The sequence below is a fragment of the Idiotropiscis lumnitzeri genome, chromosome 21 (genome assembly GCF_059441095.1).
Source record: "Idiotropiscis lumnitzeri isolate Australia: NSW breed Sydney's pygmy pipehorse chromosome 21, RoL_Ilum_1.0, whole genome shotgun sequence".
Lineage (NCBI taxonomy): Eukaryota > Metazoa > Chordata > Actinopteri > Syngnathiformes > Syngnathidae > Idiotropiscis > Idiotropiscis lumnitzeri.
This window is the reverse complement of record NC_142411.1, coordinates 2,052,920-2,076,150: the sequence shown is the minus strand read 5'-3', so window position 1 is coordinate 2,076,150 and position 23,231 is coordinate 2,052,920. Positions and strand designations below refer to the sequence as shown.

Here is a 23,231-nt window from a genome sequence, read left to right as displayed (position 1 = left end):
GTTTATGGCGCCCAGGCGGACCTTTGTTTGCACACCTGGCTTTTATGGAGGAGTGTGTGTGTGTGTGTGGAGGAGAGGTTGACGTGGTTGATAAGGAAGAGGAGATGCAGTCTACAAGGCGGTCGATATGGGTCAATCTAATAAGTATGTCCTTGCGTGTTTGCTGACAGCGCAATAAGTGACGTCCCGTGACCTTTCGCTGGCGATCCGACCACTTTGTTTGATTGCTAAACGACGTCAGCGCCGTGGCGCCGACTCGATCTTCTCGCAAGCCAGCCCGACTCTTTGAGAGTGCGGCATGGGTGAAATCGGATTCCCGGAGGCACGTTTTACCTGACGAAAGGGGAAAGGTCACGCTTGGACTTGAAACGGCGGAGAAGATCAGTCGCCCGCAAAGCTTCTCCGTCAGAATTCAACAAGACGGTGTTGCATTTGCTGCCAAGGCTTAAAACATGGAGGTGACGTTGTGGACCGTAAGCGAGGTTACGGGTCACCTCCTCAAACCGGATGGATGTGTTTGAGTACCGTTTGCGGGACAAACTTAAGACCCGTGGGAGAAATGATAGACACCTACTTAAATATTTGGTGAAATCTGATCCAAACTCATGAATAACAGAAAAGACGATCGTCTGACAGGTAATCAAAGTACTGAAGTGTGCCAAGCAAAGAAAAAAAAAAACGCAAGGTATTTTAAGGTGGCGTGTGCACGAATGACTCTTAAGCATAACGATCGGATCCACGTGGTCCGATTGCTGGACGTGCGTTCTGTGAGCGCTCACGAAGAAGCGTTGTGTGTCGTTGGAAAGCACTCTGCATTCGTCCATCCGCATTTCTCATCTTTCTGTCCTTCCCCCTCATCTAGTCTTTTCTGGCCTAGTGTGGCGAGCCGGGGCACAGGGAGAATGGCCGGTGGTGTGTTACTATGTGTTGCTTATGAGAGCATGAAATCCCTCCAAAGCCTCCGGGCACATTCAGCCCTACGCACAGCTCGATTCCACACACAGAATGGAGGCTATATTAAGAGCGTGCACGTACGTGCGCGGACGTGTGTGTGTTTGAGGGCATTGTAGGTGCATGCAAGTGTGATTCCTCTCTGCGTTCAGCTCATCCCTGCGTTCCCACGGCGACCCGTCTCGCCATCTGCCCATCAATCACTCGGTGCGCCGATGAGGGAGCGGAACCTTTAGTCGAAGAAATGGACCCAACGAGAGCCAAAGCGTCTCAAAATGCGTTTGTTTGTTTTTAGGGGGGGGTGGGTAATGTAAGACTAGGGCAGAATGGGGAATACGCACATAAATGCATCACATGTGGGTGGGGGGCTGGGGGGGGCAGTCAGCCAGCGTGCACACATAGAGGAATAGTCTCCAACACACATCTCTTATGTCGGTGGCTCAAGGCTTTTGTGTGTGAAGGGGCCCTTCTACAGTGGAGGCTTTGTGCCGCCGATGAATACGTAGGCCAATTTGTGTGTGTGTGTGTGTGTGTCATGGAGGCGGGGGGGGGGGGGGGGGCTAATGCAGGGGAAAGCCCTTGGCTTCAGCTGTTGTTATACATTTTCTGACTTTAAACGTCCCCCCCTCCCAACTTCTCATCGTCTCCCACAATCCACTTTTTCTACTGGTCACGTAATCAGTTGAGTTGTGTGAATAGGAGGCAAAACTATCAAAAAAGTTTTTTTTTTTTTTTTAAATGGTCTCTATTGTGCGAGGTTTCACTGATTGCAGGTGGGTGTGGAATGTATCCACGTGATAAACGGGGGTCGACTGTACCTTGGGGGGGGGGTAGTACAGTGTTCATGTGATGTGGCCATCGGGTCAAGTATGCACACATTCCCACCCTGCCACGTTGTTACTTTAGATTTAGCAGACTAATTAAAGGGAGTTACGGTACGCCTTCCGCTTCGTTGCGTCTCAGCATGAAAAGTGCATTTTAGCAGACGCAGCTCGTTCTAAAAACCGCAAAACCTCCTCGGAAACTTGTGATTTAAGTTGTGTGCAAAGGTCATCTGAAAAGTTTTCTTATTAAAGTTACAGTTGATAGCAGCGAGAATGTTGCAAACTGTTGAGTTCTGACACGCTCTTTTGTTGACTTGGTTGGGGGGGGGACGAAGGAATTCTTGGAAGAAATAATAACTTGAAGCAGAGTAGATAAGAAGGACCGAGAAGAAAGTGGTTGCACAGAAAAACTGACTGATGCTGACCACACAATATTCGAAGAAACATGTAACACATTGATATTGTTTTTGGTTTTTGTTTTTTTTTTAATTTTCAGCATTCTGACTCACACAGATTGATTTATGGACGACTGTAGTTCACGGTCACAGAAGGTAATGTGTCTGGATTTTTAAAGGTCCTTTCAACCTCTACTCTTTTTTTTCATTTTATTCTGGGAAATGTATCACTTCGAACGTGTGACTTAATTAATGTGAAATTGAAAAATCTTTGAAATATTTTGACAGTTTTTTTGGCTTGGATAAAAAAAGAAACTGCCTTTTTAATGTAAAGATGTGCATTTAATTTTGCTTTAGACTGACTTAAATTCTTCAAACTTTACTCTCGTAATATAAGTGAAACGCCTAAACTAAGGATTTCTGTAAAATTTTGTGACCAAAACTTCAATAGATCGGAAACAATGACAGTAGAAACCCCCCCAAAAAAATCTTAGCTCTACAAATTGTCCAGGAATCAAAACACAGATGAGGGTTTGCCGTCGAAACGAACATATATCAACACCTGCAGAAGCGCGGGCGCGACCTCTTCCGATTTGCATGAGCATGTTATCTCGCGTGGTGATGCACCGCACGCTGATTGATGCGACCCTCCTCTCATTTATTTATTTATTTTTGCAAGCGAGTTGGACGGGTCAATATTGTGCAGGAATCCATTTTCATGCGAGCACTTTAGTCGCTGTGTGTTCATTATTCATGGAGCGCCATCACCTCTCATAGCCTAAGCTGCTCACTCAAAAGCGCGCGCTTGTGCGTGTGTGTGTGTGTGTGTGAGAGACACAGATGTGTGAGCCAGACCTTTATGGACCGCCGGATCCCCTGAGGACGCGCTTGTCCTCAGTTATCGCTTTGCAATGACATCACTGAGCTGCGGTTTGAAAGGCTTTTAGTCTGATTAATGTACAGTGCATTTGCATTTGTGTAAGCATGAGCGTGTGTGAACTCGATTCGCCTAATCCTGGCATATACTCATTCACTACCAGTCGAGTAAAAATAATGAATCTTTGACGTCTTTAGCCGTCAATGGCAGTAAACGAGTTTTAACACACAATATTATTATTGCCTAACATTTAATGGAAAGGTCAAGGCCCGGCAAGAGAATTGGGGGAAATGTGCTCCCTCTTTCCGAGATCCAGTTAGAAGGCGAGCAGCAGCATTTTGGTGCAACTGGAGACACTTGAGGGAGGGCTGGCTGACTCCAAAATAAAGTGCATTGCAAAAATCTCTCGCCGAGGTGTAACAAAGATATGAATTGCCGTTTCTAATTGCGGTCGAGAAAGGAAGGGCTTTGCCTAAAATGAAAGAAGCTCGATCTAAAAAAAAATAATAAAAATGAATGAATTCAGCCCACTTGAGTTAATGAGTGCTGTTTAACATTGAATGTTTTTGTTTCTTTTCCTCTCACATGCCTAGCACTTTTAGTATTCAGCCTCCCCCGCCCCGTAATCCAACATTTCCCGAGCTGCCGCACAGTTGCGGGCTCTGCATAAGCCGCCATGTCTGTAAATATGGGTTAGTGTGCCTCATGCTGCCTGTTGCTGCCACGCCCCCACCCCCCCTCTCTCCTGCCATGCTGCTTTTCTGGGCATTTTTCTTGTTTTGCACTTCCTCTCCTTTTTAATTCTCTTTTGCCACCGCAGCAAAAGCGATACGGAGCGGAGTAAATGAAAGGCCGAGTGGGATGAAATGCAATTTATGTGTCATCGCATTTGTTTTAGACGCGAGTGTGCATTTAGTTGTTATGTAAGGGCTTACGCCGAGTGCCAAAAACGAGTTGGCTGCAGATTGAACTTTCCATGTCGCCTGGTGCCAAAGCCGTGTGTGCATGCATGTGTCTTTTTTAGGGAGTACTGCCGCCTCTTTGTCAAAAATCCTTCTCAGATACAGTACAATACTTGTGTGGGATACACAATTGTATCCATCTATGATCTGATCCACCCAAATTCCTAATTCTGGACAATTCCATGCTGCCAAATTTATGACAGCAGCAAGGTGAGTCAAAGGACGATAGCGGGCCAATCTGCTTCTGCAGGCAGGGCCACCAGCACAGAGAGAGAAAAGTGTGCTGCAGTGAGCCAAAATACACCAGCTTTTAATTTATCGACCATGAGAGTTAATAAAAAAAAAAAAGGCCAATAGCGATAATCAGCAAAATGACAAATATCAGCCCCAATAATCGATAATCTATAAATATTACAATAAAAATGTTGATACAGTCCTTCAACAAAGTGATACCAGATCAGTCTGCACTTGAGTAAATAAACAGGCCACTGCATGATGTACTTATGCAGTTAGTAAAGCCCGCTTGGCCCGAGCCTAAGAAAAGAGCAATGTCAAATATGGGCCACCGATCCCGTCTCGAGGATGAGGGTTCATCTGTCAACACTTGTTACACCATAAGATGAGGAGGCCGGAGGAACAAGCGTCTATATTTGTCCGTCTGAGCCTCGCTTGGCTGCTCCGTCGCCGTCTCATTCTCATTCGCTGCGACTCCCCTCAGCAAGTCTCTTCTTCTTCTTCTCGCCGGCCCGCCGTATAATTACCCAAAACTGTACGGAGACAGCGCCGCGGCCCCGCAACCAGCCGTCGCCGCCATTGGCTGCTCGGCGCTGCGACTCGGCTCGCGATTGGCCGCGGGCCTCAGTGCGGGATTCAATCATCTGGGTGGAAGTGTATGTAGGTCAGTGTGTAGCGATGCCCCCACCCCCTTTGCCTTCCCTTCTCCTCCCCTCCTCCAGCATCTCAGCGCTCTTGTGTTAATTGGCCGCCTTCCAAGTTTGAAACCCCAGAGAGACGAGCGGTGAAAACGGAGAGACGGGGGGGGGGGAGCGGGGAGGTTAAAAGAGGAAGGGAAGTTGACGAGGGGGCGCGGGGTGGGGGAGGATTTGACATGGGGGGGAGGCCTGTTGCACTCCGGAGTGCAATAGTACAGTATGTACAGTACAAGGAAACGTCAAACAGAAAAAAAAAATTTCGACAGCATGTCGACTCAATTGGATCGCAGTTGAGCTTTTCCTACCCCAAGATGAACCTCGAACTGGTTCGAGGCTAACGTGGTCTCAAAGTGCAATTTCCGATATTTCTATGAGGGATGTTTAGTATCTCTTTCGACTGACTCAAAGTCAGTTTTGATTTTACTTCTTTGAAATTTTGGTGGCTGGTATCGGAGGCCTTCATAGAAACCCGATATCTTAAAATGAGGCCGGAATCATCCCGATGTCGGCATACTAGCGAATTTTCAAGGCCAGCGTCTCGCACATCAAACACGTATTAGTTGTGAGAGTGATTAGAGAGGAGTTCACGCGGCATAAATGACAGCAGCAGCCGCGGTGGTTTATCTAATCTGCCCGATTGTGATTTTGCGCGCACACACACGCACATTGTGCTACGCCGAAACACTGTCACAGCACAGCCGCGTGTCCTCTTGCGGCTTTTCATCGAAGCGAAGGCTGCTCGTCGCTGAATAATTCACACTAACCTAAATTCTTCCACTGCCTTTTGCCCCCCCGCCCCCAACACACACACACACACGAATCCTGAAACAGCCCCAGTCTGCAAATGGTGGTCCCCAGGCGTCGCCCGTAGTAGACCAACCCAGACAATTGTCAGACAGAGCAAGTAAATACACTTTACTTTGGCGGACCATCTGCAGTCGTGTCTGTGTGCATCCTTCACATTAAAAGGACGCCCCCAGCAGTTTTGGTTCTCAGCAACCCTCCCCGGCCTGCTCGCCTTTTACGCCTTTTTTTTTTTTTGTATTCCGAGATATGATGAGCCCCGCCCACTAAGTACACAGAGGCTCGTCTGGCTTGTTTCTTTCTTTTTGCTCTTCCTTTGCCCCCGGCTTTGAACTCTTTATGATGGCGATTCTTCCCTAGACACACACACACACCGAGTGACTTTAGCCCAACTCGACCCACCAACTGAGCCAGCCACTGACCCACTTAGTGAGGAACAGAGCACCAGACGGACAGCAGACTTTCTACTGCAGGGCATTCTGGGAAAAAAAAATGAAGAGACAACAACAAACGATGCACGCGCCCACGCACACTCCAACACACACAAACACAATTACACGTACACGACCGCGGGAAAAATAGGAATACTTCGTTACTGTACTTTACTTGGATATTTTTCAGATTTTCTTTTTTTTTTTAACTAAAATTCAAATGTACTTTCTACTCTGTTGAAATAGGCTGGTACATTTTTTTCAAACCTCCACAGATTTCTACTGACTGAAAGAGTTGAATGAGTACTCTTAAAGTTTCTCTACTTATATGCATACTCACACACGCATACACACACAGCAACGTCCAGACAGAGGCCGTTGTGAACTTGCAACACAGCAACTCATTCGTCGCGTGACCAGACAGCGGAGCGACACGTCGGCCTACCTAACGTAAAGCCGCCACTTCCCCTTCCCCCCCCACCCCCCCTGCATTATTTCTGTTATTTTCAGCAGCCGCTCGGAGGCCACTGACTGCTGACTGCACGTGTCAGCGCATAGTAGCTGTGGTTGACTAGCTCTAGAAGAGTTGCGCACTGCATTACACGCAAAACTGCAGGGTTCTGTAGCAACATTTGGGTAACAAAAACAGCAGAACCTAAAGGCACACAAAGAGTTGCTTTGATGAATTAAAGTGAGAAAATGATAGTTTTCTTCGCATTTAACTCGTTGACTGCCATTGACGACTACAGACGTCAAAGATTCATTCTTTTGGACTCAGCCGGTAGTAGTGTTTTTAGTACTTTGTTGCTAACCAAAACAGCAGCACTTTCAGCTGCATGAGTTAATGTAAGAGTAAGTTGAGGTGCCGGTGCATCCTCTATCAGCAAGAGGCCCACCCCGCTTAAAAGTGCTTTCTTTACACTCACCGCCCCCTGCGCTCGACAAGGACTCGGCACACTAGCGCCAAAAGGATTACCAGAAATTTCTCCTTTCAGAGGCACCGAACCCTTCAAGCTCCACAGTCACCTTGCTGTGTATGAGTGTGTTCGTGTACGCCAAGCGCCTCTGGGGGAAGAAAAGTGGGTGAAAAAACAAAAAAGAATGAGCGATTGGTGCTCACGGCCCATGGGATGGGCACGAAAACAACAAAACGAAGAGCCAGAGAGCAGAAAGTTCTGGCCTGGTGCCAACTGATGCCACCGTGCAACTTTTGTGCGGTTAGCTGAGTCGAATGAAGCCAAAAAAGAGGGAGGGGGGGGGAGCGAGAGAGACAAATAAAGAGAGAGTGAAAAGTGCAAGTTTAAAGTAGCAGTGGGACAAAATATCCCTCCGGTGATATATTGTATCTGCCGCTGCAGTGGCAATAAAGCAGCAGAAGATATTTGATACTGTTGAAATATGTTCAGTAGCGACTGAATTTTTAATATGTTGAAGTGAATCTTGGCGATGGACTAATAAAACATGTTTTATGATGTCGATGCAATATTAAAGTCTTGATTGATGCACACTGGTCAAAATGAGGTGGCTTAAGTTTGCCATTGGATAATGAATTCAAAGTCTAATCCAAAGGCATTGATGATTGATAACATGGGCTTTGTACCTCCATCAATTTGCGGTAAGCAAACTATAAAATATACAAAATATTTTTTTCAAATATCCCCAAATTTACAAATCATGCCAAACCGCGAGTATCCAGACGGTACTGTACAAAACCAAATCAAAATAGTGAGACCGTGAACCAAGAACTCGCAATGGAATGGGGGGGGTGTAGGGGGGAGGGATGGTTAACGCACACAGTTGAGGGTCAGTGCAGGAGATTAAAGCCGTCGGGCTGGCGCAGCTGCAACCTTCCACTCTCACAATCCTCCATCCACTTCTCAGTGTGCTCCTCTAAAGCGCCTAGAATAGCCCACGATGCTGGCGCGCACTTCCACGCGCTCGCCATTTTATCTGGCCGGATGACAGCCACGGTGTCACAAAAAAAAAAAAAAAACCTCGACTCACAAGCTGTAGCTTGATAAATTCCAAGTGCAGCGAGCTGATGTGAGACCACCTGACGGTCTGTTTACATGCCGCTGGATGCGTGTAAGGAAATGGCTGCAAGTGAAGACAATAGGCAGAATTTGTTTGTGCGCTTGTGGTCATGTATGAAAAACTGCACAAAGCCAAAAGCACCAGAGAGAGGACGCCGGGGGCCCACAACCCTGCCCCGAAGCAAAGGGGCTACTTCAGTTCACACCGCCCTCGAGTCTAAAATAAATACCTGATAACAATATACAGTGGGCTCGGGCTTTTAATGAAATTCCATTTCAGTTGCCGTGCCGCTCAAGTTCACTTCAAGCTGCGAGGTCCAAAGGAGGCGCCTTGTGCATATTTAACCAGTTTAGACTTGGAAAATATATCATCTCCTTTTATAGTGTTTAGATGGTTTTCTGAACTTGTATTTTGAGCCAGGGTCATGCTGAGCTGCATAACCCAGCCCAGAGTAAGTTTATGAATCAATTATTAAGGTCGAGAGTAAAGCAAACTGACAGAGTGATTCCGGATTTCGGTTGCGAGTATCGTTTTACCGGCATCGTTCGAAAAAATAAATAAATAAAAAATTGGTAGCAAACCGTTTATCCCGTTTGGTCTCATGTCTACGATGGAGCCTATCCGAGGTCACAACCATTCACATCGTCTTACTATCAACCCGATCTGGCGCCTGAAATCCAAAATAATTTTTTTGCCGAAGCGCGATGGCGTCATGCACACACGCGACGTACACTATTCATACTGGACACTCGTGCACCCACACAGGCCAGCGAACCGGCTTAACTGGATTTAAAAGGGAGTGATTTAATTATAGGCTATTAGAGAAAACAAAGCTTTGCTTCACAATGAGTAAGCAGAGCCACGCAATGCGAGAGCTGTGTCACCATTTGAACGCTCAATAACAATCGTGACATTCGGTGATATTTTCATGCTTCAATTTGGGACGTATTTTGCAAACAAATTTTGAACCTCCTCACGGCTCTGCGTGTGCACAAAGATAGTTTCAAAAATGCTTTGTTTTAGTGACGTGTTTAGTAGTTTTAGCATCAGTTTTATTCGTCAATGTGGCTCAGTATGTTTTATGCGAAGCTCGAAAGAGGAAAAAACATTGCGGGAGAAGAAGCCTTCCTTCATTTCTCCAAGCAGGAAGTCATGTGCCTCCTCAGAAAGGCAAGTGGGCGGAGCTAGCAGAAAGTAAGGCAGCGGGGAGGAGGGAGGAAAAGACTGACTCGGGCCTTTTTGGTGTGTGCGTGTGTTTAAACAGTGCGTGTGTATGCAATGTGCTTAAATATACACACTTGAGACACTGATCTACTGTACGAGTGTGTACAGTATGTTGTTGGGGGGGGGACTTGTCTTGCACTCTGCAGCTCAGCTGGGGTGTAAGAGGAAGCGAGATGGCAGGCCTGGAAGTGCTGACATCAGCACACACACACCCACTCGCTTGTTCCTGCAGTTTGAAATGCGCTGGGGGTGAGTGGGTCAGGCAAGTTGAAACAATCTGGACTCGGTGTGAAAGCTACAGTAGGTCAAATACACGATGCATTGAAAGAAAACGCTCCATGTCATATGAAGCCGGTTATTGACTGGCCCTCGGTCGGTCTCTTGAGGCTTTTGAAAGCTTATTAAAAGCTATACCTCGTGCTAGAATCGGAGGTGGCGTCTCAGTTCACAAGTTGACAAGCAGGCTTTCCCTTAAAAGTTTGTCAACGCGTCATCATCCCGTCAAATGACGTTTGGTTCCGTCAGACGGGACACATGGATGGCTGCATGAAAATAATCACGTATGCGCGTTGACCTCGCCTATATTTCTTGGCCGTCTTTGTCGACAAGCGAGGAAGATAGAGGCTGAGCCGGACAGGAGTGTCAACCCCCGCCCCCGCCTTGAGCGTGCTCCACCACAAGAAATTGTGGGGACGGATTGCGGAGCCCATCTGGCTTCGGAATGCCTTTGGGGGTCCCCAAGAGGAGCTGGAGTGCTTTGCTGGGGAGAAGGTCATCAGGTTAGCGCACCACCTGCTTCCACATAACAATGAACGTTCTGGACGAGAATTACGCAGGTTTGAAAGGCTTGGAAATGCCAATCATGGTGGAACATATGGTACGAGTTGTTGTCCTGTGTGTGTGTACTGTATCTGTTTTTAGCATCATTAGAACAAGCCCTAAATGCCAGCAGTGCTTTGGCGCTAATTCGGACCAGATGCAAAACCTTTCTGCGGCACCGATCACACATGCACACACAAATACACGCACGCAAACAGGAAACAGCACGTCCCAAATTCCGACCAATCGAGCGAGATTTGCAGCCCTTTATTTTGTTTACCAGCGAAATGGGGTGTCAAGCTGTGACGGTCAGTAACAGAGCGCAAGATCTTGAGAAGATGCCGATGGAGAGAAATTGTGTTGGACACAAAGCCTGCAAGAGGGCCGTGTTGTGGAAACACGCCATCAGAAACGTCGCCAGACACGCACGGATTGCGAGATAAAGATTGATTAGTTCAACCCACTCCAGAAATAACCTTTATGAAAAATGATCTAATGACTCTCGGTGACTCAGAGTGATACTTCTTTTTTTTTTTTTCTTAAATCCTGAGACTGTGTTTCTATGAACCGCTGTCCTTAGGTAACCTAATAGTTCTCTGAACAAGCAAAGGCTACACACGCGTACCCCCCCCTACCCCCCCCCCCCCAGTGCCGCATGGTGTTAAGTGTTACGGTCATAAACCTCAGTCAACCCCTCTTCAGGCTGCGTGTGTTAAAACAACCCAGGCCTGGCTTTTGCTTCCTCTGTGACGGATTAGTTCTTATAAAAAAGGAGAGAAAAAAAAATCATCCCATGATAGCTTCACTGTTGCTACAGGTGCCTCCTTTCACAACAGCAACCAGGGGATGTCCCAGAAAACTTGATGGTGACATTTAGCTTTACGACACCGTGAAAATAATAATTTCCCATGTATACAAAAAAAAATGTAGCATGTGATTTTGTGGCTAGCATAGCATGCTAACTCGGAACAATGTGCCATCTCTCTCGTTGAAATATCCCCTAGTGTGAGGTTCTGTCGACAATAATTTCTCTGTCAAAGTGCTCTGTCGTGACAAAGTTGTGGATGATAACAGAAGATTCCGCTAAAGAGATAGCATCTCAAAATGAATCCATAAATTGTTCAACACAGAAAGTCTTGTAACAGTTGATCTACTTTTGGTCAAATCTTGTCGTGTTGTGGAAATGTCGACAAGAACACATTCTCGGTCAAACATGCGTTAGCGTCTCACAATCCCGTTTCTCACAATAAATATTTAGTGTTGACAACTTTACTAGCATAAAGCAGCCAACTGTCACCAGTTCAGAAGTTGTTGAACTGCTCTTGGCACCAACAGATGGTCAAAATCCAAACAATAGAGCATTTTGACGGAAAGTGTTGAACGGTATGCTAACTGATTTAGCAAGACGAAGATATCAACCAATAGCCGATTTGTTTTCTCACATTCGTTACGTTTTTACAGCAAATTGATGATTCACTAGGGCGAGGCTCTCAGCTTCCAGTCACTTCTGCTTGACTAAGATAACAAATGGGCTCAAGAGTGCATGGGAGCGATTTTCTTATCTGACCGAGGGCACTGGAACGCCATGCTCCGGTCATAAAATGTCCCTTCAACCTGGATATTTCCACACCGACACCCCAGCGGCGACAGCGCTTTGCCGTTCTCTCAATGTTGACATCATCTGTAATGAAATCCTCCCTCTTCGCCACCCCGTAGCCTTTGTAAGGAGGTGTGGATGGCAATCTCATTTAGCACACATATTCCTCATCGCAGACTCCCCACAGGAATAGCAACATTCCGGCTAGCTATAAATCATTAGCCCACCGCCACTCGGTCCTTCCACACAACCGTGCCACGAGAGATGGCATTAATCATGTAGACACCCTGCCGAGGGTGTCCTCTTTCCCATCTAAAAAAAAAAAAATAATCTGTTTACGCAAAGCTGTGCCGTTACGTTTGCATCGGAACGGTAAAGCCTAGTTTGGCCGGTGTTTGCGAAAGCTGCGCCAGATAGGTTAATAGCATGACGCGGCGTGACCACAAATGTTACACTGTTACAAAATCCTTTTTTTAATTTACAGTGTATTTCGTGTACTCTTTTCTTTCTCTCATTCTCTCCCACATTCCCCACGATTTGACAGCACCGCACCCCAATTGCCACCGCAGGCACTCGAGCTAGCAACAGCTAACTATACTCGATTTCGCCGACACACACGTCACTCACCAGGTGACCTCAAATGGACAAAAAATTTGGCATTGTTTAATAATGCCAAATATTTTTTACTCGTCTGCTATCAATTTTCACAACAATATTTTGTCAACAATACTAACAGTAGAAAGATTTTTTGGGAGATTATTGATTTATTTTAAGGGAAAATTTGTTCATGTCATTTTTATGGGTAACTTTCAGATTTCGTTTCTCATAATAGACTAACTTTCGTCATGTAGTCTTATAATAGTCTAAGTCGAAGTAAAAATGTGTAAAATACCCCTCCCAAAAATAATACCTTTCACAACCCCCCCAAAAAATGCACTCAATCGGTCTACACCATTTAGTATAAATATCGCACCACACACACCCTATGAGTATCATTTGGCACCAAAGCTCCGTCTACGTTACATGACGCCTCACTCGTATTTACATCTTATTTCATTCCCGCCGGTCATAACGTGCCAGAGCAACTGCTCCTCGTGCTTCCCATTCGGCTTGTCCCAGCTCGCTCTTTCTGGAAGTGTCTTTGTTGGGGAGTTTCTGGTATCAGTTGGTGTGTGTGTGGGGGGGTGTGCGTGTGTGTGTGTGGGGGCGGGGGGTGGGTGTGCTCGCTTGTGTGTGTTCTTGGCAAGTGAACAAGCCTCTGAATGCCTGAGGACACAGTGTTCTGAAACGTCTCGTAGGGATGTCCCGTGTCCTCCCAAAGCAGAGTAAACACACTTGATAATCAAGTGGAATAAACTGGCCCAATGTACACACACACACACACACACAAACACCTGCTAGCGGCAGTCCGGCGTATCGCTGGAACGATTCAATACATTCTATCATTATGGATTTTCCGCATGACTTTTCCACATGTCAGCGTGCGCGTGCGCGTGCGTGTGCGTGAATGATTTCACACCAAGTTACATTCGCCCATCAAAAGCACACTGACCTAAAGACGCGTGACGAACCAGGACGGCTCTGATTGGCTGCCGGAGGTGGGCTGGGTCGGGCAACTCCCCCACCTCGAGCGCACTCACTGGAGGAAGCCGAAGCGTAAACACACGCACTTCTCGGAGCATGTGCTCTTACACAATGAGCACATGGAGGAGGAGGCGGACGCCTTTGCAGACGCGTCGTCAATCAAACAGAATTCGAAGAGCGACAATAAATTGGCGATGTTGCGCAATTTCATGTACACTGCTTCAAGAGGAGGTGCAAATTTTACAAAACCGAAATATCATGCTATAATAATTGCGATTTTGCAACATTGGGGTCATACTCGTGTGAGAATTAAGATTCATTTCCCCCCCAAATATTTCCAAGCTTTTTTTTTTTTGTGTCGTGCAAAATGACGGTTTTTCTTTGTAATATTACAATTTTCTACTTGTAACATGAAGACATCCTTGTACACAACTCGCCGAATCTCTCCAAATTCGTAACTTAATCGTGTAATTTTAAGATTTCTTTTTTTGCAAAACGATTGTTTTTTTTGTAAAGTGCCAACTTTTTTTTCCTCATAATGGTTATTCTTGTAAGGTTTTTTTTTAAACTGTATGAAGTCATTTTACAATTATATTTCAAGAACAAACTTTGTAAAGTCCGGTCGAAATGATGTAGTATTTACCCACCACTGAACGTAAATATGAACTAAAGTGTCTACTAGTTGTTTTGGCAGCGAATCGGGGTTGGATTTGAGAGTGTGTCGTCTCTGGAGGAGATTAGGGAGTGTGCGGCGTTAATCTAAAGGGAATGAGGTATAGCCGGATTCCATCTGCCAACCTTTAGATCCCTCTTTAGTGTATACATCAACACAAGGTGAACACACACACACACACACAAACACGCCGGCTGAGACACACTTATGATTGTCAAGAATGGAATGTTCTGTCTGCAGTCCAGTGCTCAGGGCAGCTGGAACCAGGACACGGTGCATGTGTGTGTGTGTGTCAGTGTGACCACAGTATAAATAACTACGCTCTCTCTGCAGTGTCAACTGAGGCGAAGCGGTGTGTTTATTTGTGAAGCGTAGCATACGTGTCACATATGTGCGCATTGGAGCCCACCCGTGTTACATTTGAGGACCTTTTGCAACAGGCCCGGGGAAGATTTTTTTTTTTTTCATTAGGAGACAATTATTTCCTCAGATGGCTTTTGAAATGTTTGAAAAAAAAAAAGTGAAAAAAAATGTAACATTGAAATGATTCTAATTGATGAATATTTGTCATATTATCAGACTTTGTTTTACTTTTGTATTTATGATTTTGTTTTAATTTTTTTTTTGTGACTGACTTTTTTTTGAAGATAACAATTACTTAATTCTTGTCAGGTTGAGTTGAATGAGCCTGATAGAGGGTATTTGTGCGACCGTAAGTGAGTTGTGCGTGTGCGCGCGCCTGCGTAGCAGCTGCCCCGTCAAAGCCGAGCACCACAGAAGCCTTTTTATCCATCAGCACCATGTGGGAACAACCAAAAGCTGTCATGCCAATAATTGTCCCGCATTTTCAATCACTCTCACGTTTGACTGACGGCGAGGTGAGAACTCTCATTTTGTCGCTTTCCATGCGGTGTGCTTTTTAGCAGCGGCATGACATCAGCTCCCGCCACGCTGGATGTCGTAAACGCGCGATAACGAGCGCGAGGCGGAACTCTCCCATTGGCTGAGGTGGCTTCCCACACTCGCTCCTAATTGGATGTAGCCGTGCGACCTGCGGCGGAGGCGATTGGCGGAGGGGAATTGGATTGAGGAGCCGTCGGGAGGGGTCCCGGGAAGGTGTTGCAGTGGGTTTCATCAGCCAGCAACAGCACATAGCTCACTTTAGCCGTATGCAGACGGCGGGGGGTGGGGGGGGTGGGGACTTTCTTTTCTGGTTTCAGTTTGTCATGACTCAAGCGGTTCAAGTGCGACCAGGCAATCTACTTTCTTTTCTTATTTGGGCTCCACGATTGTCTGTTTGAGGTCAATCCGGGACTTTTAAACTTTTGGCCACTCCTGGTTTTAAAGACACCAAACGCAACAATTTGGCCTGTGTAACTGCTGGAAAATGACTAACATATTTCACATTGTCATGGCAACCCAATGGACCGCCTAGTTTGCTCATTTGTGATTTTGTTGGATCAGACAGGACACTTGGAACACCTGAAGCAAAGCACACTCTCATGCATTATGTAAACCTGCGTGACTAATCTGACACCAATGTCAACACACGCCGCAGCGCATGCTCATTAGGTCAAAGGTACGCATTGTGTTCACCGAAGGTATTAAAAAAAAAAAAATTAAAGAGGAGCTCAATGACACTTAGAGCATTGTGCCATTTTGCATTTTATGAATGGCTTTTGGGAAATAACACAGATGAGCTCTACAGGTCTACGCGTATTTTTAGTCATATTGCTCTAGCTGCTGCCTCTCTCGATGCAACTTTCTAAGAAGGATATGCTGTGTGTGTGTGTGTGTGTGTGAAAATGTTGGATAATCACACAGCGTTATGTCATGCCTCAAGAGATACTGCCAGAGGATAAACACTGGTCTCCCTGGTATCTCATCTTACCTCATTGCATTGACAATACTCAAACACACACACACACAACACTCATAAACATGCAGCATTCATCATCAACTGCAATTCTTAAGGATTTGTGTCAGACAAAGAGCACATTACTCCAGCAAAAACTTGGAAACACAAACACAATACTTTCCGCTTGACTACCTTAAACGCACAAATATGCGTGTATGCACGCAATGTTCAAACACACAAACCCACAGAGAGCAAAAAAAAAAAAAATGTTAAGACTGCCCACACCCTACATTAAAAAAAGAGGATAATTTAAACCCACTCTTGTTCGTTTTTTGAGCGTGCTGCCAATCCAAACCAAACCCAGGAAAGACTGGAAAACTTTGTGGAAAACCCAGTTGCCATTTGGACTTTTTGCCCGTTTGAACCCGAGAACGCGGTCACAAGCGTGATGGCGTTAAACTATACATCGGCGCAGGAAAAACATGCGACCCTGATTTGGAAGGTTTGCTTTAAATGGGAGGAATTAACATCGCCGACAGCCCCTCAGGTCCCGTAAGAGTTCTGCAATTGCGAGGGACGGAGAAAGGCGGGGGACGGAAAAGGAGGGAAAAAAATGATAATGAATTTCCCAAAGTGTTTGAGTAGCTTGTGGCACAGGAAGACAAGAACGAAGCCATGTTGCACATTCCACAGGGTGAAGTTGTCAAGGAATGCACTTGGCACGTCCCCTGCCTCAATTTCAGCGCACACGAGCAAGAAAAGGAGGCGTGCGGGTGTGATTTGACGACATTTTCCGATCAGAGTCATTCGACAAGATGGAATTTTTCCTCACAAGATGTGTGTGACTCAAAAGTAGAAAATATATCTTTCTTAAGATGGCTTCATTTGGTCGACTGAAGATGTGAAGTGACGATGCCAATAAACTGCTGGGTGGTCCGTGGGAAAAGAAGTCGGGACTTTATCGCTAGGCGGTGGCACACGCGCGCACACATGATCTGTTTGTGAATTTTCCTCTTACGCAACAAAGAGGCCGTTTGTTGAGAATTCAGCAGAAGCTTGATCATCGATCACGGTCCCGCTTGTCTTTCTCAACACAAAGACCGCGGCACGTACGACGCAGACGTCAGCTCAAACGGCGGCTCTTGTGTTCATCCGTGTCCGATTAATATAAACAATGCTTTGCTGTTGGTCAAAATAAGCGTGCCGTTCAGCGTAACGAATATCTTGCATCTCCGAACTTGTTGCACCCGGGTTTATTTCTCCATATATTTCTCTATACGTTTGACTGACGTTTAATATGCAACAAAACAATCAAACACCATCTGAGGGGAAAAGTGGTAAATTCTTAGACTGGCCGTGAAAACGTCTCGTCTTTACTCCCATCACGGAACACAAACGATAAAAGTTCGTGAGAGTCGTTGATGAAGTCATGACCAGATCCCGTTTTGTGTTGCAGAACTCCATCCGGCACAACCTCTCACTGCACAGCCGCTTCATCCGTGTCCAGAACGAAGGCACGGGCAAGAGTTCCTGGTGGATGATCAATCCGGACGGGGGAAAGGGCGGCAAAGCGCCTCGCCGCCGCGCCGTCTCCATGGACAACAGCAACAAGTACACCAAGTCAGCGCGCGGCCGCGCCGCCAAGAAGAAGGCCGCTCTGCAAGCTGCGGCGGCGGCAGGCGACGCCAACGGCGAGAGTCCCACGGGGCTGTCCAAGTGGCCGGGGAGCCCCACATCACGCAGCAGCGAGGAGCTGGATGCCTGGACGGACTTCCGCTCTCGCACAAACTCCAACGCCAGCACTCTGAGCGGCCGTCTTTCGCCCATCCTGGCCAACCCGGAGCTGGACGAGGTCCCCGATGACGAGCCCCCTCTCTCGCCCATGCTCTACTCCAGTCCGGGCCGCGCTTTGTCTCCCGGCAGCGCGGCCAACGGGAAGGCCGCACCCGCCGAGCTGCCCCGTCTGGCCGACCTGGCCGGTACGATGAACCTGAACGACGGGCTCACGGACGAGCTGATGGACGAGCTGGACAACATCAACTTGGTGACAACTGCTTCGGGACAAGTCCCTTCCAACGGGACCTCAGGGTTCGCTTTTGTCCCCAAAGCCAACGGGCTGGCCTCACCTTCCCCCAACGCCTCACCTTCGTCCAACTCGTCTCCCAATAATGGAGCAAACTACAGCAACTCCATCTTCGGCTCCCACCCTCCGGGCTCGTCCCTGCGTCCGTCCCCCATGCAAACCATCCAGGAGAACAAACAGACGTCCTTCTCCAGCATCAGCACTTCGCGTTTCGGTAGCGTGACGCTACAGGACCTGCTCAACTCCGACAGCCACAGCGACGTCATGATGACCCAGTCGGACCCGCTCATGTCGCAAGCCAGCGCCGCCGCCATCGTGTCCCAGAACTCCCGCCGCGGCCTCATGCTCCGCAACGATCCCATCATGACGTTCGGAACAGCCGGAGGAGTTCAGGGCAGCCAGGGCGAGTCGCTCCAAAGCAACAACCACAATCAGAGCTCGGTGAGGTCCGTCAACAGGGGTCTGAATTTAGCCAACGAGGTGAACGCTTTGACCAACGCCAAGCAGCAGCTCCTGCTTTCACCTCTGGGAGGAAACGGGTCCTCCTCCATGCAGATCGACACCTCCATCTTCCTGAACGGGGCGGTGAGCAACAGCGGGGGAGTGTGCCAGGATCGCTTCCCCACCGATCTGGACCTGGACATGTTTAACGGCAGCCTGGAGTGCGACATGGACTCGATCATCAGGAACGAGCTGATGGACGCCGACGGGCTGGACTTTAACTTTGACTCTCTGATCAACATGAACGGAGTCAGCAACTTCGCAAGCGCCAAGCAGGCTTCTCAGAGCTGGGTACCCGGCTGAAGACGATGCAAAAGGTAAGTCCGATCCGGTGTCTTGAGACCTCCTTTATGACACAATTGGATTTTTGACGAACCTCTGTCTGTCATTTCGGTTCACATCATGTTGCCGTTGACGGCAAAAATTTGCATAAAGAACTCATTGATGTCACAACACTCGGTTTACGGTACTGTAAACGTGATACGGACCAAACTCTCCCACTTACCTTAACGTGAATCCGGCATCAAAATGAAGTCCTGTTGGGTTGGAAATGGTAAATCCTTCCCGTGGCGAATGCAAAATGCGCAAATGTCTTCTTCTTCTTCTACTCTCTTTTGGCGGTTGGCTGCATTACCACCACTTTCTTTTGCGTCAACACAATTAAGGAATGGTGATTTTGGGTGCCAGTCCAAGCTCGCATTTTGATATCCAAATCAAACCCGAGTATAAGTTGCAAGACCAACCAAACGACAAAAATAAAAAGTGTGACTTTTAGTCCCCAAAAAAAAAGAAGTAGTAATCTTACATTACCCGTAGAAATAAATGGCTTATCATACACACGCGGTGAAATTTCTCCGTCACTTTCATGAATAAGCCAAGCTCAACTGAGCTCCTTCCAGACATAAAAAGCTTTTCCCCCAGTCAACATGGATCAATTCAACTCGTCTTTCAGAGCTTTCGTACCTTCTTGTGGTGTCTTCGAGTGTTAAAGAAAGTAGAGCCTGACCCATAAATAGGCCGGCTGACTTCATCGGCTAATCTAAGATATTTTAAAACGGGCTCATTATTTTTTTTGTATTTTATTTTTAACACAAAGATTGAACATTCAAGCAAAATCCCTCACTTGCCAAAAAACTGCCTGATTTTTGCCAATTTATTCTCTTTTGTAAAGTTCACCAATATTAAAAGACTAGGTAATGTAAAGAGTCAAATGTTCAGCCTTTTATCGTGTTAAGGGACCAAAAATCAAGTTCATTTACTAATTAAATATTTATTGAATAAATTAGTCAGTTATCCGAATTTTATCCTGCTAAGCTCTAATAGAGCACAAAAAAATCATAATCATCTTTTTTTTCTTCTCCCCTCGGCAGGTCTGAACTGCGCCTCATGAGAGCAAATCTGACTCCGCCCCTTTTTTGCCAACACCAGCCATCAGCACAACATAGAACACCAACCTTGTGTTTACACGACGAACACTTCTCGTCTCGGGGAGGGAAAAGATCTGCCGGACTTTTAAGTGATCCAACTTCCTGGGAAGAGCCTCCTGTGAAACGACAACAAGCGAAAAAGTCACAAAAACTCTTGAATTATGCAAGTTTGCTTGTGTAAGGCTCGCTCATCAGGCGGGACGACAAAGACGAATAACAAATGAATGCACGGCGTGCTTCTACCTAGTCAAGAAATGACCGCGGAGGAGATGTGTAAATCTGATCCAGTGCGTTTTTTTTCGCTGGGATGTCGTGTTTACCTTTGCTCTCCCCTTCCGTGATTCATTTTTTTAAATGTTCAGTGTTTGTTATTGGGATTTTCCGTTACGTGAAACAGAGCGCCTCGTGTGTGCACTTCACCACTATCGCCACGCACTTCCGACAAATGGCTTGAAGGGAAAAGTTTCCATGATTACATGTTGAATCTTTTACCTTTTTTTTTTTTTTTTTTTTTTTAAAGCAGAGACAAAAAAAAAAACGCATAGGAAGAAAATCTCACTTGTGGGTATTTGTACAGTTTGAGCTTTAAAATTTGTTTATCACAGCATATAATGTAGCGAGAGAAAAGAAAAAAAAAGTGAATCTATGTGTTCTATGGATGTGAACATTTCCACAGCATTACAGGTGCTATGTAAAACAGTGTTGAATCTTGTCCTCGAAGCACCTCGTGCGATTTATTTCGTTTAGTTCAGAATTGTGTGCAGTTTTGACCCTCGACCTGCAAAACGACTCGAGAGCCGCGGCCATGTGCGGCGTGGAGAGGCTGACCCCTGTGCATGACGAGGGTGGCGGTGCTCATTCCTGCAGAAGCCATTTCTGTCCTCCAGTAAAACAATAAGCTGTCTCTTCTGTACGTTGCCAAATTACTTGAATCAAGCAGTAGGATATGCTGGCAGCCAAAATCACAGCACTCGAATGCACATTATGGCTAAACACACACACAGATCAAAGACAGACAAGGGATGTGTGTGGAGCGCTGTCGTCATCATCTTGGGATTTTTTTGTAAAGAAACACTCAGGGGGTGAGAAGCAGGGAGGGTGGGGGCGTATTCTAAAGAGATTTTCATTCAAATAAACATGTCCTTGATTAAATGTAACAGTGATGCTTTGTGAACTTGTAACCTGTGAATATTTTTGGGCCTCGACCTTGAAGTAGATTTTGGCCAAACTGAAAGGACGTCATTATAATCAAGTTGGAATTTAGTGAGAGAGAATGAAGTCACGAGAAGAGCTAAAGGTATATTAGGTTTATTGTTAGTTGCACAAACGCTCGTATTTGTTGCTGAGAAGCACGGTGGCTCGTTTGCATGGGAATTTTGAGATTCGCACCTCAAAAATTCTGACATTTTATCTCATAATCGGTCAAATGATTTTGCTCCCCCCCCAAAAAAAACAGCTTTATTCTTGAGGAAATATAAGATTTTTTTTTCTTGAGTTTAGAGTAGTCTTCAAGACTTTAACGTCTAAGGTCTATTTATTCCGAAAAACTTTTTCCGACCATTTTCTCATAAAATGTTTCTTTGAGAAAGCATTGGTGAAAAAAATAGTACATAATTGTCAAAACAGGCCAAATTTCTGAACATTTTTTAATTTTTTTTTACTTTTTCTTCTCCTCATAAAATCACTTTATTTCTCTTTTGAGGTTACACATTTTTCCCTCCAAAATTACTGAGTTCTCATAAGATTTGAACTTTTTATTCGCCACCATACGACAGCACTATTTTATTGCGGGAACACAACTTTTTCTCTTTTAAGATGACAAATTTTCTCTACAATCTGACTTTTTTTTTTCCTTGCACGATTGCGACTTTTTGGACATAATCCACATTAATTCTTGTAAATTTTTCAGCATGGCCCTCTAACTTTTTTGGGGGGGTACGTGCACACGTGTGGTGCTCCTGCAAGCTATTCCGCATATTTGCGTGTTCGCTTGCGTCACCCCCGCCCTTCTCCTCCCCTGTACACATTTGACGTATTTCTGCATTTTGAGCTCTGTGTGTGTGAAAAGCATTTTACTCACCCACCGTACGTCCTCGTCGTATATTCCCTCGTCGTACTTGACCCTTGTTACCTCGCCAAGGTAGAGTTGAAGAAACGTTCTGACGTGCCAGGTAGAAGGGAACACTGTTGCCAGCAAATGTATCCTTGAAGCAGATTGTGTAACCATTGTTGTAGCATCTGATCGGGAGGCCCTGGGGTGAGGGGAAAGTGACATGAAGGCTTTGACCCCGCCGTGTAAAATAATGTACAGATGTGTATATATACATTTATATATTAAAAAAAAAATTATATATATATATCACCAAGGCAGAGGAGTGAGAGTGCACAGTTTTTAAGGATTTTGTGCACGAGCAAGCTGTAACCACTCGACTCAATGCGACGGTGCCGTCCCTTGACAGCGATTCTAATACAAAGATATTCGCGTTCTGACAACAGTGTTTGTATTTTGCTAAATGAGCAGCACTTGAACCATCTTCCGACTTTACGGCGCTCGTCATTGTGTATCGGACGCTCGCCGTGTTCAGTGTCCCGTTTTTTGGGGGGTTGGAACAAATTAAACTGCAACGCATTTGAATTTGAATACACTGACTGTACAAAATATAAGAGACGCGTTTGGTTGGGTAGACGGAGCGTTGACGTTTTGTCTGCTTCGTTCAACGTCCTTCCACGCGCAACGGCAATGCACATTTAAAAGAAAAAGAAAAATCAACTGACTAGACCACTAAAAATCGTAATCACCTCATTTGTATTTTTTGTAAAATAAACAAATAAAAGAAATCTCCTTCCCATGCGCCCTCTGTCCAACTTTGTCCCGTATTATTAATCTTCTCGATGTTGATGTTAATGGGTATGCTTCCTGTGTTCTCATTTTTTTTTCTGGAACTGTAATCTAGTTTGTATAAGAAATGGTGCACATGTAAATAAAGCTTGGTGAGGCTCCACATGCTCGTTGTTGGTCTTTTTTTGTTTTTTTTAGGTACCGAAAACAGCCGTTCTCAAAATATTGCATTTATGCTGACATTAATACTACTTTATTGCAGAAACGTTAATACAAACATGTTAAATTGAATTAATTAAAGTGTCAAATTAAACAACCGAGTCAATCATTTATCTGCCAACGATATTTCTAAAAATGTGTCCATGAGCAAGCCATTTTGCAACCCCCGCCACCACCGTGATGTAATCGTGAACTGA

At 45.8% G+C, this 23,231-nt stretch overlaps 1 protein-coding gene across 1 annotated transcript in view; it reads left to right on the top strand.

The window, feature by feature from the left end:
• The window catches only part of foxo3b (forkhead box O3b), a 30,468-nt gene extending 9,058 nt beyond the window's left edge, over window positions 1-21,410 (top strand). Inside the window, exons 3-4 of the mRNA XM_088286694.1 lie at window positions 17,422-18,866; window positions 19,920-21,410. Of these exons, the coding sequence (XP_088142820.1) occupies window positions 17,422-18,852 (1,431 nt within the window). The 3' untranslated portion in view covers window positions 18,853-18,866; window positions 19,920-21,410. The remainder of the gene's footprint in view (window positions 1-17,421; window positions 18,867-19,919) is intronic.
• Window positions 21,411-23,231: the final 1,821 nt, after the last annotated feature.